This window comes from Piliocolobus tephrosceles, chromosome 21, assembly GCF_002776525.5.
Source record: "Piliocolobus tephrosceles isolate RC106 chromosome 21, ASM277652v3, whole genome shotgun sequence".
Classification (NCBI taxonomy): Eukaryota; Metazoa; Chordata; class Mammalia; order Primates; family Cercopithecidae; genus Piliocolobus; species Piliocolobus tephrosceles.
In genome coordinates, this window is record NC_045454.1 from 40,002,887 (window position 1) to 40,016,496 (window position 13,610).

General features: G+C 57.8%; 2 protein-coding genes across 5 annotated transcripts in view; both read left to right on the top strand.

Annotated features, from left to right (window-relative positions):
• Positions 1 to 6,871, top strand: part of TRMT1 (tRNA methyltransferase 1) — a 13,093-nt gene extending 6,222 nt beyond the window's left edge. Inside the window, exons 9-18 of the mRNA XM_023188611.2 lie at positions 1,711 to 1,859; positions 2,021 to 2,107; positions 2,184 to 2,253; positions 2,340 to 2,474; positions 2,558 to 2,643; positions 3,894 to 4,002; positions 4,103 to 4,179; positions 6,166 to 6,285; positions 6,376 to 6,505; positions 6,691 to 6,871. Coding sequence (XP_023044379.1) covers positions 1,711 to 1,859; positions 2,021 to 2,107; positions 2,184 to 2,253; positions 2,340 to 2,474; positions 2,558 to 2,643; positions 3,894 to 4,002; positions 4,103 to 4,179; positions 6,166 to 6,285; positions 6,376 to 6,505; positions 6,691 to 6,837 — 1,110 coding nt within the window. The 3' untranslated portion in view covers positions 6,838 to 6,871. The remainder of the gene's footprint in view (positions 1 to 1,710; positions 1,860 to 2,020; positions 2,108 to 2,183; positions 2,254 to 2,339; positions 2,475 to 2,557; positions 2,644 to 3,893; positions 4,003 to 4,102; positions 4,180 to 6,165; positions 6,286 to 6,375; positions 6,506 to 6,690) is intronic.
• A 1,687-nt stretch (positions 6,872 to 8,558) lies between these two features.
• LYL1 (LYL1 basic helix-loop-helix family member) lies at positions 8,559 to 12,722 on the top strand. Of its 4 annotated transcripts, none has more exons than XM_023188664.3 (5): positions 8,559 to 9,214; positions 9,343 to 9,602; positions 10,582 to 10,940; positions 11,029 to 11,120; positions 12,011 to 12,722. In XM_023188664.3, exons 3-5 carry the CDS (start codon positions 10,606 to 10,608, stop codon positions 12,424 to 12,426), a joined length of 843 nt encoding a protein of 280 aa, XP_023044432.1. In that variant the 5' UTR covers positions 8,559 to 9,214; positions 9,343 to 9,602; positions 10,582 to 10,605; the 3' UTR covers positions 12,427 to 12,722. The 4 variants fall into 4 exon arrangements, with proteins under 4 accessions (XP_023044432.1, XP_023044433.1, XP_023044434.1 ...); XM_023188665.3 differs by having other exon boundaries at positions 9,346 to 9,602; XM_023188666.3 differs by lacking the exon at positions 9,343 to 9,602 and adding an exon at positions 10,261 to 10,371.
• The last annotated feature ends 888 nt before the right edge of the window (positions 12,723 to 13,610 follow it).

Below are 13,610 nucleotides of genomic sequence, written 5' to 3' on the forward strand. Positions count from 1 at the left end.
GGTGGCTCCTACTTGTAATCCCAGCACTTTGGGAGGCTGAGGCGGGCGGATCACGAGGTCAGGAGATCGAGACCATCCTGGCTAACACGGTGAAACCCAGTCTCTGCTAAAAATACAAAAAATTAGCCGGGCGTGGTGGCGGGCGTCTGTAATCCCAGCTACTCCGGAGGCTGGGGCAGGAGAATGGCGTGAACCTGGGAGGCGGAGCTTGCAGTGAGCCGAAACTACGCCACTGCTGCACTCCAGCCTGGGCCACAGAGCGAGACTACGTCTCAAAAAAAAAAAAAAGGAAAGAAAAAGAAATAGGCCAGGCGCAGTGGCTCATGCCTGTAATCCCAGCACTCTGGGAGGCCGAGGTGGGCGGATCACCTGAGGTCAGGTGTTCAAGACCAGCCTGGCCAACATGGTGAAATACCGTCTCTACTAAAAATACAAAAAAAAAACCAAAAAAAGTAGCTGGGCGTAGTGGCAGGCCCCTGTAATCCCAGCTACTTGGGAAGCTGAGGTAGGAGAATCACTTGAACCTGGGAGGAGGAGGTTGCAGTGAGCCGAGTTCGCATCATTGCACTCCATCCTGGGCAACGAGCAAAACTCCGTCCGTCTCTAAAAAGAAGAAGAAAAAAAAGATCTGACCCTGCTGAGTGTCTGATCAGGATTTAAGAAGACTAAGTGTCCACGTGCAGCAGCTCATGCTTGTAATCCTAGCACTTTGGGAGGCCAAGGCAGGAGGATCACTTGAGGTTAGGAGCCTGGGCAACATAGTGAGGACCCCATCTCTACAAAAAAAACCCTAAAAATTACCTAGGTGTGGTGATGGATGCCTGTGGTCCCAGCTACTCCGGAGACTGAGGCAGAAGGATCACTTGAGCCTAGGAGTTCAAAGTTACCGTGAGCTTTGATAGTGCCACTGCACTCCAGCCTGGGTCACAGAGGGCTCTTACCCTTGTTCCTAAAGGGTCCTGTCATCAAGTCAGCCCGGGAAATGCTCTCTCCTTTCCCCTGTCAGAGTCTCACACTAACAGAAAGGCCCTGGCTGTTTTCTTTTTTTTTTTTTTGAGATGGGAGTTTCACTCTTGTTGCCCAGGCTGGAGTGCGGTGGTGAGATCTCGGCTCACTGCAACCTTCGCCTCCCAGGTTCAAGTGATTCTCCTGCCCCGGCCTCCCGAGTAGCAGGCGCCCACCACCACACCCGGCTAATTTTTTGTATTTTTAGTAGAGATGGGGGTTTCGTCATGTTGGCCAGGCTGGTCTCAAACTCCTGACCTCAGGTGATCCACCTGCCTCAGCCTCCCAAAGTGCTGGGATTACAGGCGTGAGCCACCATGCCCGGCCCAGGCCCTGGCAGTTCTACAGCACCCAGTATCCCTGCTTCATGCCCACAGAGCCCTTGGGGGCTGGAACGTGGGTCCTCAGTAATGCTACAGGGCACACCAATGATGCTAATCAGAATAGGCTGGGTCTCTGCTTTCCTCAGTCATTTAGTGTCCCCAGCAGTGCCACAGAGAGGGACTGTTGTGATTTTGCAGATGAGGAAACTGAGGCACAGAGAGGGGATACTTACCTGTTGCAGGTCCCACAGCCAGGACTCTCGGGGGTGGGCTTGGAGACCAGCGAGCTGGCCCTGAGCCTGTACTTGTGAGTACCATATAGGGCTCCTGGTGGGGTGGGTGGATAGTGGAGGGGAGGCTGACACCCACCCCCCACCCCCAGGCCCTGAGAATCGTCCTGCACAGCCTGGACCTCCGCGCCAACTGCTACCAGCGCTTCGTGGTGCCGCTGCTCAGCATCAGCGCTGACTTCTACGTGCGTGTTTTTGTCCGTGTCTTCACCGGCCAGGCCAAGGTCAAGGCCTCAGCCAGGTCAGCCCCGGGGCCGGGGCCGGGGAGGTGGCGGATTGAGAGAGGAGACGGGAACTTGCCCTGGGGGATCTGGGGCTTCTTTAAGGGACAGAGCCAGTCTAAGGGAGGATTGGGGTGTGGTGGTCACGCTGGGAACTCGTGGCCACTGATACCCCCCACAGCAAGCAGGCGCTGGTGTTCCAGTGTGTGGGCTGCGGGGCCTACCACCTTCAGCGCCTCGGCAAAGCGTCAGGAGTCCCCGGCAGCCGGTGAGCAGGGAGGAAGGAGGAGAAGGGGAGTCCCAGGGTTTTCCTCCCTCCCTACCAACCGCCCCTCTCTGTTTAGGGTCAAGTTCTCTGCAGCCTGTGGTCCCCCCGTGAGCCCCGAGTGTGAGCACTGTGGGCAGCGACACCAGGTAGGGCGAGGCCAGGGGAGGCAGAGGAGCGAGAGGGTCTCGGAGGTCATGGTCCCTGCTCACCTGTCCCCGGTGCCCCCCCCCAGCTTGGTGGCCCCGTATGGGCAGAGCCCATCCATGACCTGGATTTTGTGGGCCATGTCCTGGAGGCTGTGAGCGCTAACCCCGGCCGCTTCCACACCTCGGAGCGGATCCGAGGGGTTCTGAGCGTCATCACTGAGGTGAGGGCTGGGCTGTGATGGGGGAGGGGGCTCCACCTGTGCCCACCCATCTCCACTCATGCCCATCCTGTCCCCCATCGCAGGAGCTCCCGGACGTGCCGCTGTACTACACCCTGGACCAGCTGAGCAGCACCATTCACTGCAACACACCCAGCCTCCTCCAGTTGCGGTAAGAGCCCCTGGGGCCGGGAGGAGCCTGCCCCTGACCACAGGGTGGCCTGGGGCAAGTCCAGGGATTCTCATGCATAGAACTTGTGAAGGAGTAGGGAGAACCCCGTGCAGTGTCTCATGCCTGTAATCCCAGTACCTTGGGAGGCTGAGGCAGGAAGATCACTTGAAGCCAGGTGCTCAAGACCAACCTGGGCAACGTAGTAAGTCCCTATCTCTAAAAAATAAATTAAATAAATAAATATATATATACACACACGCACACACACATATACATACGTATGCATATATACACACATATATGTATATACACACATACACACACACGCACACACACACATATATATATATTAGTCTGGCATGGTGGTACATGCCTATAGTCCTAACTACTCAGGAGGCTGAGGCAGGAAGATCATTTGGGCTAGGAGTTTGATGCTAAAGTGAGCTGTGATCATGCCACTCCAGCCTGGGTGATAGAGTGAGAACCTGTCTCTTAAAAAAAAAAAAAAATTAGGCTAGGCTTATTGGCTCATGCCTATAATCCCAGCACTTTGGGAGACTGAGGCGGGTGAATCACTTGAGGCCAGGAGTTTGAGACGAGCCTGGCCAATATGGCGAAACCCCGTCTCTACTAAAAATACAAAAATATTAGCCGGGTGTTGTGACCCACCCCTGTAATCTCAGCTACTCAGGAGGCTGAGGCAGGAGAATCGCTTGAACCTGAGAGACAGAGGCTGCAGTGAGCCAAGACTGCGCCATTGCACTCCAGCCTGAGCGACAGAGAAAGACTCCACCTCACAAAAAAAAAAAAAAAAAAAGGTAAAGAAAAAGAAGGCCCGGCGCAGTGGCTCATGCCTGTAATCCCAGCACTTTGGGAGGCCGAGGCAGGCGGATCACAAGGTCAAGAGATCAAGACCCATCCTGGCCAACGTGGTGAAACCTCGTCTATACTAAAAACACAAAAATTAGCTGGGTGTGGTGGCACGTGCCTATAGTCCCAGCTACTCGGGAGGCTGAGGCAGGAGAATCGCTTAAACCCAGGAGGGGGAGGCTGCAGTGAGCCAAGATTGCGCCATCGCACTCCAGCCTGAGTGACAGAACAAGACTCCATCTCAAAAAAGAAAAAGAAAGAAAAGAAAGGAACTCTGTAGCCATGAGCCCTTGCCGAAGGTAGCCTGACCCACACTGGTCAGCTCAGGCTTTGGGGTAAAGGGGTCCGGCCTCTCCCTCATGATCCCTGCTGTTCCCCAGGTCAGCCCTCCTCCATGCTGACTTCCGGGTCTCGCTCTCCCACGCCTGTAAGAACGCTGTGAAGACGGATGCCCCTGCCTCCGCCCTCTGGGACATCATGCGTTGCTGGGTGAGGGCAGGGCTGACCTCATGCAGGTGGGAGGGCAGGTGGTGGTCACCTGGAGGTCCCTTGGGCCTAGTACTCCCTAACCTCTGACCTCTGCCCCCAGGAGAAGGAATGTCCGGTGAAACGGGAACGACTATCAGAGACCAGCCCAGCGTTCCGCATTCTCAGTGTGGAACCCAGGTAGGGGCAAGCACATGTGGGAGGGGCCTGGGCTGCCCATTGGCATGGGAAGCGCACGTGTGTGCAGACAACACAGATGCTGCCCCATCTGTGTTGACTTGTGCCCATTCTTCAAATGAGATTCAAAATCTGCTGACTGGGGCTGGGTAGGTGGCTCATGCCTGTAATCCCATCACTTTGGGAGGCTGAGGCACCTGAGGTCAGGAGTTCAAGATCAGCCTGGCCAACATGGTGAAACCCCATCTCTACTAAAAATACAAAAATTAGCTGGGCGTGGTGTGGTGGTGGGTGCCTGTAATCCCAGCTACTCGGGAGGCTGAGACAGGAGAATCACTTGAACCCGGGAGGCAGAGGTTGCAGCAAGTCTAGATCACGCCATTGCGCTCCAGCTTGAGCGACTGAGCGAGACTCCCATCTCAAAAAGAATAAAAAAATAGCTGGGCACAGTGGCTTGCGCCTGTAATCCCAGCACTTTGGGAGGCCGAGGCAGGCGGATCACAAGGTCAGGAGATTGAGACCATCCTGGCTAACGTGGTGAAACCCCATCTCTACTAAAAATACACACACAAAAAGAAATTAGCTGGGTGTGGTGGTAGGTGCCTGTAGTCCCAGCTACTTGGATGGCTGAGGCAGGAGAATGGCGTGAACCCAGGAGGCGGAGCTTGCAGTGAGCCAAGATCGCACCACTGCACTCCAGCCTGGGCGACAGAGCAAGACTCCGTCTCAAAAAAATAAAATAAATAAATAAATAAATAAAAATAAAAATAAAAATAACAAAATCTGCTGACTGGGCTGGGAGTAGTGGCTCACACCTGTAATCCCAGCACTTTGGGAGGCCAAGACAGGCAGATCACCTGAGGTCAGGAATTCAAGACCAGCCTGGCCAACATGGCAAAACCCTGTCTCTACTAAAAATACAAAAAAATATATATATATATTAGGCGTGGTGGCACATGCCTGTAGTCCTAGCTACTCGGGAGGCTGAGGCAGGTGAATCGCTGGAACCTGAGGCAGTTTGTAGTGAGCCGAGATTGCACCACTGCATTGCAGTCTGGGCGACAGAGTGAGACTCCGTCTCAAAAAAAAAAAAAAAAAAAAAGGAAAAGAAAATTAGCATTATCAGTATACCGGGGTAGCTTTTTGTCCATTTTGTTCACTGTCTATTCCCAACACTGAGAACAATGCAGGCACACAGTTGTTAAATAAAAATGTTTATTAGGGCCAGGCGTGGTGCCTCATTCCTGTAATCCCAGTGCTTTGGGGGCCAAGACGGGAAGATCGCTTGAGCCTAGGAATTTGAAACCAGCCTGGGCAACACAGTAAGACTCCATCTCTACAAAAAAACAAAAAATTAGCCGGGCATGGTGGTACCTGCCTGCCGTCCCAGCTACTCAGGAGCTGGAGGAAGAGATAGGAGGACTGCTTGAGCCCAGGAGTTCCAGACTGCAGCTTTGATGGCAATCACACCACTGCACTACAGCCTGGGCAGTAGAGTGAGACCGTATATCTTTATTTCATTATTTTTTTTAGACGGAGGCTCACTCTTTTGCCCAGGCTGGAGTGCAGTGATAATGATTTCAGCTCACTGCAACCTCCGCCTCCCAGGTTCAAGTGATTCTCCTGCCTCAGCATCTCGAGTCGCTGGTATCACAGGCACCCGGCACCACGCCCGGCTAATTTTTGTATTTTTGGTGGAGACGGGGTTTCACCATGTTGGCCAGGCTGGTTTCCAACTCCTGACCTCAGGTGATCCACCCGCCTTGGCCTCCCAAAGTGTTGGGATTACAGGCATGAGCCACCGTGCCTGGCGGAGACCCTATCTCTTTAAAAAAAAAAACCAAAAATGTTTATTAGATGAATGAGAGAATTCTGACATGAGCAGACACCTCGTGCTGTGTGGTGGAGGCAGACAGGCCCTGTGGGGAGCCGGGACACACTCGTGTGGCAGCTGCCCCCAGCCCCGACACTCCACCCCTGCTTCCCTAGGCTGCAGGCCAACTTCACCATCAGGGAAGATGCCAACCCCAGCTCCCGCCAGCGAGGACTCAAGCGCTTCCAGGCCAACCCGGAGGCCAACTGGGGTCCCCGGCCTCGTGCCCGGCCAGGGTGAGTGGTGGTAGAGTGGGGGTGGGGCTCAGCCAGAGAAAGCAGGGGTAAAGGGCAGATGAGGTCCCACCTACTCCTCCCCTGGCACAGGAGCAAGGCGGCCGACGAAGCTATGGAGGAGAGACGCAGGCTGCTTCAGAACAAGCGGAAGGAGCCGCCGGAAGATGCGGCCCAGCGGGCTGCCCGGCTCAAGACATTTCCTTGCAAGAGGTTTAAGAAGGTGAGGTCCCTCCTCCCTTTCTCCCACTGCAGGACATGTGAGTCTCCCCTTTGGGCAACAGGGAGAGAACTGGGGGAGCTGGAGCCAGGCAAGTGCTTGGGAGTGGGCTTCCCATTCCAGAAAAGGAACCCATCAGGGGCTGCTGAGCTCGAGGCAGGGGTTCACACCCACCATCTTCACACCAGGGCACCTGTCAACGCGGGGACCAGTGCTGCTACTCCCACAGCCCCCCGACACCCAGGGTTTCTGCTGATGCTGCCCCTGACTGTCCAGAGACCTCCAACCAGAGCCCCTGTGGACCTGGGGATGCCGCTAGGCCAGGCATAGACTGAACCAATAAAGAGATGTCACGTCACCGTCTCTCGATTGCCTGTGGTTTGTGTATTGGTCCATACAGCTGCAAGACTGGGATCTGTTCCTCTGTTCCTCTGTGGGTCGTTTGCCCCTGCCTGACTGGAGCATCTGCACAGTGGTCGGCCCCTCTGCAGCGAGGGTCACTGAGCCACCCCAGAGCCGGAGCCTGCGCTTCCCGAAGCGGCCACGGTGCGGCAGCTGTGCGCTGGCTCCCGCGGGGGGTTCTGTCTCTCTTCCACCTCCCACCTTCAACGCGCTCCAGGCCGCGGGCTTGCGCATAGGGGGGCGCTCCTGCCCGGTAACCCCCACGTGTCCTCGCGCCGCTGCCTCCTCGCCGCCTGGTTTCTTTGGCCCAGCTCTCCAGGGGCCGCAGTGGCGGAAGCTGGACCGGAACCAGGCGCCCTGTGCATCCGCTCCAGACCAGGTGCTTCCTGCCCTGAGGCCCGAGGGGGCGTGCACACAAAGAGGGACCTCGCAGGCTGCTGCCCAGACACCCAGTGAGGGGGAGCTGTACCCCTCCCTGCCCTCCAGAGTGGGCTTTAGTAACGTTAAGGAAGAGTTCTGGGGTAGGATCCCCTCTCTGGCTCCTGCGCCCTTCATTCCCATATGTAATGAGGCCAATCTTAGGACCCTCTTTGTAGGGATATCAGAGTTTCAGTGGTTAAACTTTTTTTTTTTTTTTTTTTTTTTTTTTGAGGCAAGGTCTAGATGTATGGCCCAGGCTGGAGTGCAGTGACACAATATTGGCTCACTGCAACCTCCACCTCCCAGGCTCAGGCCATGCTCCCGCCTCAGCCTCCAGAGTAGCAGGGACTACAGGCATGCACCACCACAACCAGCTAATTTTTGTATTTGTTGTAGAGATGGGGTTTCGCCATGTTTTCCAGGCTGGTCTCAAACTCATGAGCCCAAGCAATCCGCCAGTCTCAGCCTCCCAAAGTGCTGGGATGACAGGCATGAGCCACCACGCCTGGCCTTTATTGCATAAAACTTTAGTTCCTGCTTCTTTGGAGGAAAGCAATGGAGGTGTTGATCGTGAGGTCCTGTGCTCCCCCCCCCATTCTTCGGGGGGTGGTAGTAGTCCTGGTGCTGGGTGTCTGCCTGGGGGCTCTTGCAGTTGCCCAGACACACACACGGGCCAAAGCATGAGTATCACAAGCGGGCAGCAGTCCTGTAGCTGCTGCGGCCTCGCTGTGCCCAGAGCCTCTCCCTGTGGGAGGCTCCAGTGGGGTCTTGAGGTTTACCACCAAGCCAGGATACCTGCCCCCCATGAAGGGGCCGGGTGCTGTGGGGTGAGGGCCACGGACCACCAAGTTGGAGTTATGTGATGCTGTAGCCAAGAGGCCTAGAACTGTGGGGACCTGTTGGGCATCTATTGGAAGGTCACACCAGCCTCAGCACCCTAGGAAATCCAACTTCCCACCCCCACCCCCGACAGCCATGGCACTTCCTCTCACCCTCCTGGGCTTGGAAATGTGTGGATACTGTGCTGAGGGCTTGGGACACCTGCCCAGGCTGGACACCCAAGGCCAGACTGTTAGAACTGTTTCCCTTTGGGTGCCCCACTCCCGGGTAGGGGTGGTGGAGAGGCGGGAAGGGCCTCTGTAAAAAGAGGAACCAGGCTGGGTGAAGAGAGGAGAAGGTGGGGGCCCAGGGTCACGCGGCCCCAACGGGCCGGAAAGGGCTCTCCCTCACCCCCATCAGCATAGACATTCGGGCAGGGAGTGTACAAAGCCAAAGGGCAGACTCAGAGGACATAAGAGGAGGCAGCTTCCCTGCCTCAGTTTACCCCCTGTGTGCATCCAGGCACCTTCCTCCCCGGCTGCCCTCGGGCCCGGGTCCCCAGAGGCCCGGGGTCCCGCCAGTGCCTGGGGGAGCGGAAGGCGAAGCCTTGAGGGGTGGCGGACCGAGTCCTGCCAGCGCCGGCTGGGGGCGGGGCCGGGAGGCCCGCGCGGCTAGGTCCCCGCCCGCTGGTTTCCTCCGGGGTCAGCCCGGCTCCTTATCAGGCGCGGCCAGGCAGCCCCGGCCCTTATCTGCACTGGGCCAGCATCCTCCGGCCGCTGCGCCGCCAGGGGTGAGAGGGAGGAAACCGGGCCGCCGGGGGCGGGGAGAGGGAAGGCCGGCCCGGGAGCCGCTCACTTTCCCTGGGGGAGACCTAAGCGGAGACCTCGGCTATCCTGGCCCTCCGAGGCCCACGAGGAGGCGCGGCCCAACGCCGGGGCCTGGAGCATTGAGGCTGGACCCGAGCGAGACGGCAGAGCCTGGCCTGACGCTGGAAACCACACCCTGGCCCAGACTGCCAACCCTGACGGGACAGAGCCAGGGCACTCACCAGGCTGCAGGAACAGTGCTGGGGTAAGAGGGGAACCGGCCTAAAGGTGGAGGACCCCGGGCCTGGGACCCAGCCTGCATTCCTTTGTTCGTTCGTTCGTTCGTTCATTCATTCATTCATTCATTCATTCATTCATTCATTCATTCATCAGCAGGGACCCACCTGTGAGGGGCCAGGCCTGCTTCCCCAGGGCCTAGCTGAGGAAGACAGGGCAGAGGGGCCAAGAGTCTCACACCTTGCTGGGACATCCTGGACTCTGGAACCAAGAGCAAACAGGGATGTCAAAACACTATGCAAAAGTGTGGATGATGGAGGGGCATGGTGGTGCATGCATGTAATCCCAGCACTTTGGGAGACTGAGGCAGGAGGATCACTTGAGCCCAGGAGTTCCAGACCACCCTAGACAACAGAGTGAGAACCTGTCTCTATTGAAAAATTAATTTTTTTTTAAACTTAGCTGAGCATGGTGGCACATGCCTATACTCTCAGCTACTCAGGAGGCTGAGACAGGAGGATGGCTTGAGCCCAGGAATTTGAGGCTGCAGTGAGCTATGACTGCACCACTGCACTCCAGCCTGGGCAACAGAGGGAGTCCCTGTATCTAAAAAATAAACGAATTTTAAAAAGTGTGGATGCTGATGAGGGTGGGGGCTTCCAAGCCAGAGGGAGGGTTGGGACATGACTGGACTGGGCAGTGGGGTCAGTGTTTGGGGGTCTAGGGTCAGCATTTGAGGTCATAGTGTCAGTAGTGGGGTCACAGGGTTGCTATGGGGGACGTTTGCAGTGGGAGTGGGGGTCACTAGAGCAATTACAGAGCACTTTCAGGGACAGCAATGGGAAGAACCGCAGGGTGATTTCTGAGGTGCAGAGGGTCAGCCTGGGTGGGGGGTGGGGGGCATCTGTGAAGGGTCAGAGTCCATCTTGGAGGGATTCCAAGCTCACATGGTATCAGTGAGTCAATGAGGAGTCTCTGGATCGGATCTTCAGATCTGAGGGTAACAGGGTTAATCTTGGGGTTTCTGGGGATCCCAGGATCAGTTAGGGGCTCCCTGTCTTGTTCCCTCTCCAGGCTGCAGAGGTGAGGGAATTCTGGAAGAAGGAGTATTTGCTCAGAGGCTGGGCAACAGCGCCCCTCCTGGGTCACAAAGAGCTCAGGGACAGTGCGCTGCCTAGCACCTAGGTGGGCGCCTCCTACTCTAACGCAGGACCCCCTCCCATGTCCTGGAAGTTTCTGGGCCTGCCCCTGCCATCTGCCTTTGCCTACTGAAACCTCTCCCCTCCTCCTTTCCCCCTCCCCCTCCCTCCTTCCCATTTGAGGGTTTTTTTGGGCTAAGAAGGTGGGAGCAGGGCACCTAGTCCTCTTTCCCACTGGCTGCCTTCTTTCCCACAGGTGAGTAGCCCCACGTCGGGGTCCATGTGCCCGCCTCAGGCACAGGCAGAGGTGGGCCCCACCATGACTGAGAAGGCAGAGATGGTGTGTGCCCCCAGCCCAGCGCCTGCCCCACCCCCTAAGCCTGCCTCACCTGGGCCCCCGCAGGTGGAGGAGGTGGGCCACCGAGGAGGCTCCTCACCCCCCAGGCTGCCACCTGGTGTACCAGTGATCAGCCTGGGCCACAGCAGGCCCCCAGGGGCAGCCATGCCCACCACAGAGCTGGGCACCCTGCGGCCCCCGCTGCTGCAGCTCTCCACCCTGGGAACTGCCCCACCCACTTTGGCCCTGCACTACCACCCTCACCCCTTCCTCAACAGGTCAGTGGGGAGCTGGGGCGGGGTGGGGTGGGGATTGGGGGCCAGGGTCCTTGCCCACAAGGCATTAGTGACCCACGACCCCTTACAGTGTCTACATTGGGCCAGCAGGACCTTTTAGCGTCTTCCCTAGCAGCCGGCTGAAGCGGAGACCAAGCCACTGTGAGCTGGACCTGGCTGAGGGTGAGTGTGGGTTTGTGTGCACTTGTGGGTGCATGGAAGGCCTGGCTGTCTCTGTGTGGGGCTCATGTCTGTCCTCTACTCCCACTTTGGGGAGAGGTGCTTCCAGCACACACAGAGAACAGCCCACACAGGTTCTACCCATGTGCACAACCGCAGTCCCATAGCCAGCCCCACACAACCACCGCCACCCAACAGGCCAGGCCTTGTAGCCGCAGTCATGGCAAAACAGAGCATGCCGCACCAGGTATGGGAGCCACAAAATGACAGCTCCACTAGAATGTGCAGCCACGCAAAAGACAGCCACAAGACCACAGCCATGCAAGAGACAGCCACAGGACCACAACCACACACAAGACAGCCACAGGACCACAGCCACTTAGGACCATGGCCACACAAGAATCAGCCACACAACCACAGCCACTCATGAAACAGCCACATGGCAACATCACACATAACCACAGCCATGAGACGTAAGAGTCTCACACAGCCTATGAGCCACAGGACAGTCAGTCAGTCATAATGAGAGGACCTCTCAGACCCACGAGCACACCCAGCCAGCCACATTTGGGCACACGCTGAATGAGGTCCCCAGGGACAGCTTCCCAAACAACCACAAGGAAATCTTTCCTTAGGGAATCTCAGTTATTGACATAAAGGAGCCCATAGTCACAGACACAGCAGGCCATTGTCCGTAGGCCCGGCCTGTGATGATTCTTGTCTGGGTGGCTTCTGGGAGGGGTGGGGAGAGCTACCCGTGGACCCTTTGGGTGGAGAAAGTCCCAGCCCATGGCCTGGGTTTAAGTTCTCACGAGGGTGCTGCGTGCCTAGCGGGAGGGCAGGAGAGGCCGCCCTTTGGGCCATGGCGCCAACCCGGCCTTCCTTGTCCACAGGGCACCAGCCCCAGAAGGTGGCCCGGCGCGTGTTCACCAACAGCCGGGAGCGCTGGCGGCAGCAGAACGTTAACGGCGCCTTTGCCGAGCTGAGGAAGCTGCTGCCGACGCACCCGCCCGACCGGAAGCTGAGCAAGAACGAGGTGCTCCGCCTAGCCATGAAGTACATTGGCTTCCTGGTGCGGCTGCTGCGCGACCAAGCGGCAGCTCTGGCCGCAGGCCCCACCCCGCCCGGGCCCCGCAAACGGCCGGTGCACCGGGTCCCGGACGACGACGCCCGCCGGGGATCCGGACGCAGGGCCGAAGCGGCAGCGCGCTCGCAGCCCGCGCCCCCGGCCGACCCCAACGGCAGCCCCGGTGCGGCGGCCCGGCCAATAAAGATGGAGCAAACCGCCTTGAGCCCAGAGGTGCGGTGACCGCACGCGCCAGCATTTCTGAGCCGGAGGGCACCAGGGACTCGGCCCAGGGCCGTCGAGGAAGGGGCAGTGGACATGCTGCGCGTGTTCGGGTGCGAACTCCCCCGAAGAAGGACCAGTGAAGACGTCAGGGGCAAGGTCCAGGGGGTCCGGAAGGGTGATCATCGCCCCCCAAGGGACCTGCAGACCCTTAAAAAAAAAAATCACCCACCACCCTGTGGAAGTGGCCTTGCCTGGGTCCCCTTCACAGGGGCGCGGTTGGCAAACTAACATGGCAGAGCAGTCATAGGACCCAAGTGGTGCCTCATTTTTTCCGGGCTGGGGTCGCGGGGGGAGGCCAGGAGGGGCTGGGGAGCCTTCGCTTTTCTCACCGTCGGCCCCTCCCGGAGACCCAGGGACAGACGCTTGTCGACGCCATCTGCTGCGCTCCCGGCGCTTGGAGAGAGGCGCAGTATCCAAGTTGGGGACGCACCCTGCCGACCCCGACCCAGTCCCGCACGGTCGCGTTAGCGAAGGGTCAGGCGCTCTTGCGTTTGTTTTTCTTTATTTCTTTATTTCACATACACATTAGCCATTCAATGGAGAAGCCGGAGAGAGTCAGGCAAAGATGGTATAACAGAAGCGGAGAGAGTCAGGCAAAGATGGTATAACAGAAGCGCAGTGACGGGGGCGGGGTGGGGCGGGGCAGAGAGGGAACAGACGGGCTGGCTGCCTACTTGCATTCCGCTAGGACACTGAAAACCCAGAAAACAAAACAGACAGTAAACTACCCTTGTTTCTTATGTATCTCAGTGCAGAGACGGGGGTGGAGGGCAGAGAAGAGGGGGAGACCAGGCTGAAGGAGGAGGAGCAGAGGGAGGGGGACGCTAAAGGGGAAGCACACCAAATCCATTAGTACTATATATAGATACTCGTATATACTGCGTTTCTTAGCCTAAGAAGAAACTTGTTTGACGGGACGGGCGGCCTTTGCGGTCCGCGATGCTGGTGCTGGTCGGGCGCACGGATCTCCCGGGAGGGGCCGAAGCGGGGCTGGCCCAGGCTGGCTTGCGGGGGGGGGGGGGGCGCCCGGGGGGGGGGGGGGGTGGGGGGGAGCAGGGGCGGGGCTGGGGTGCCCCTCGGGCTCTCGATTGGGGGACGAAAGTTCTCGTGACTTTATTGCTCCTTTATTTTCTCTCGTGTGG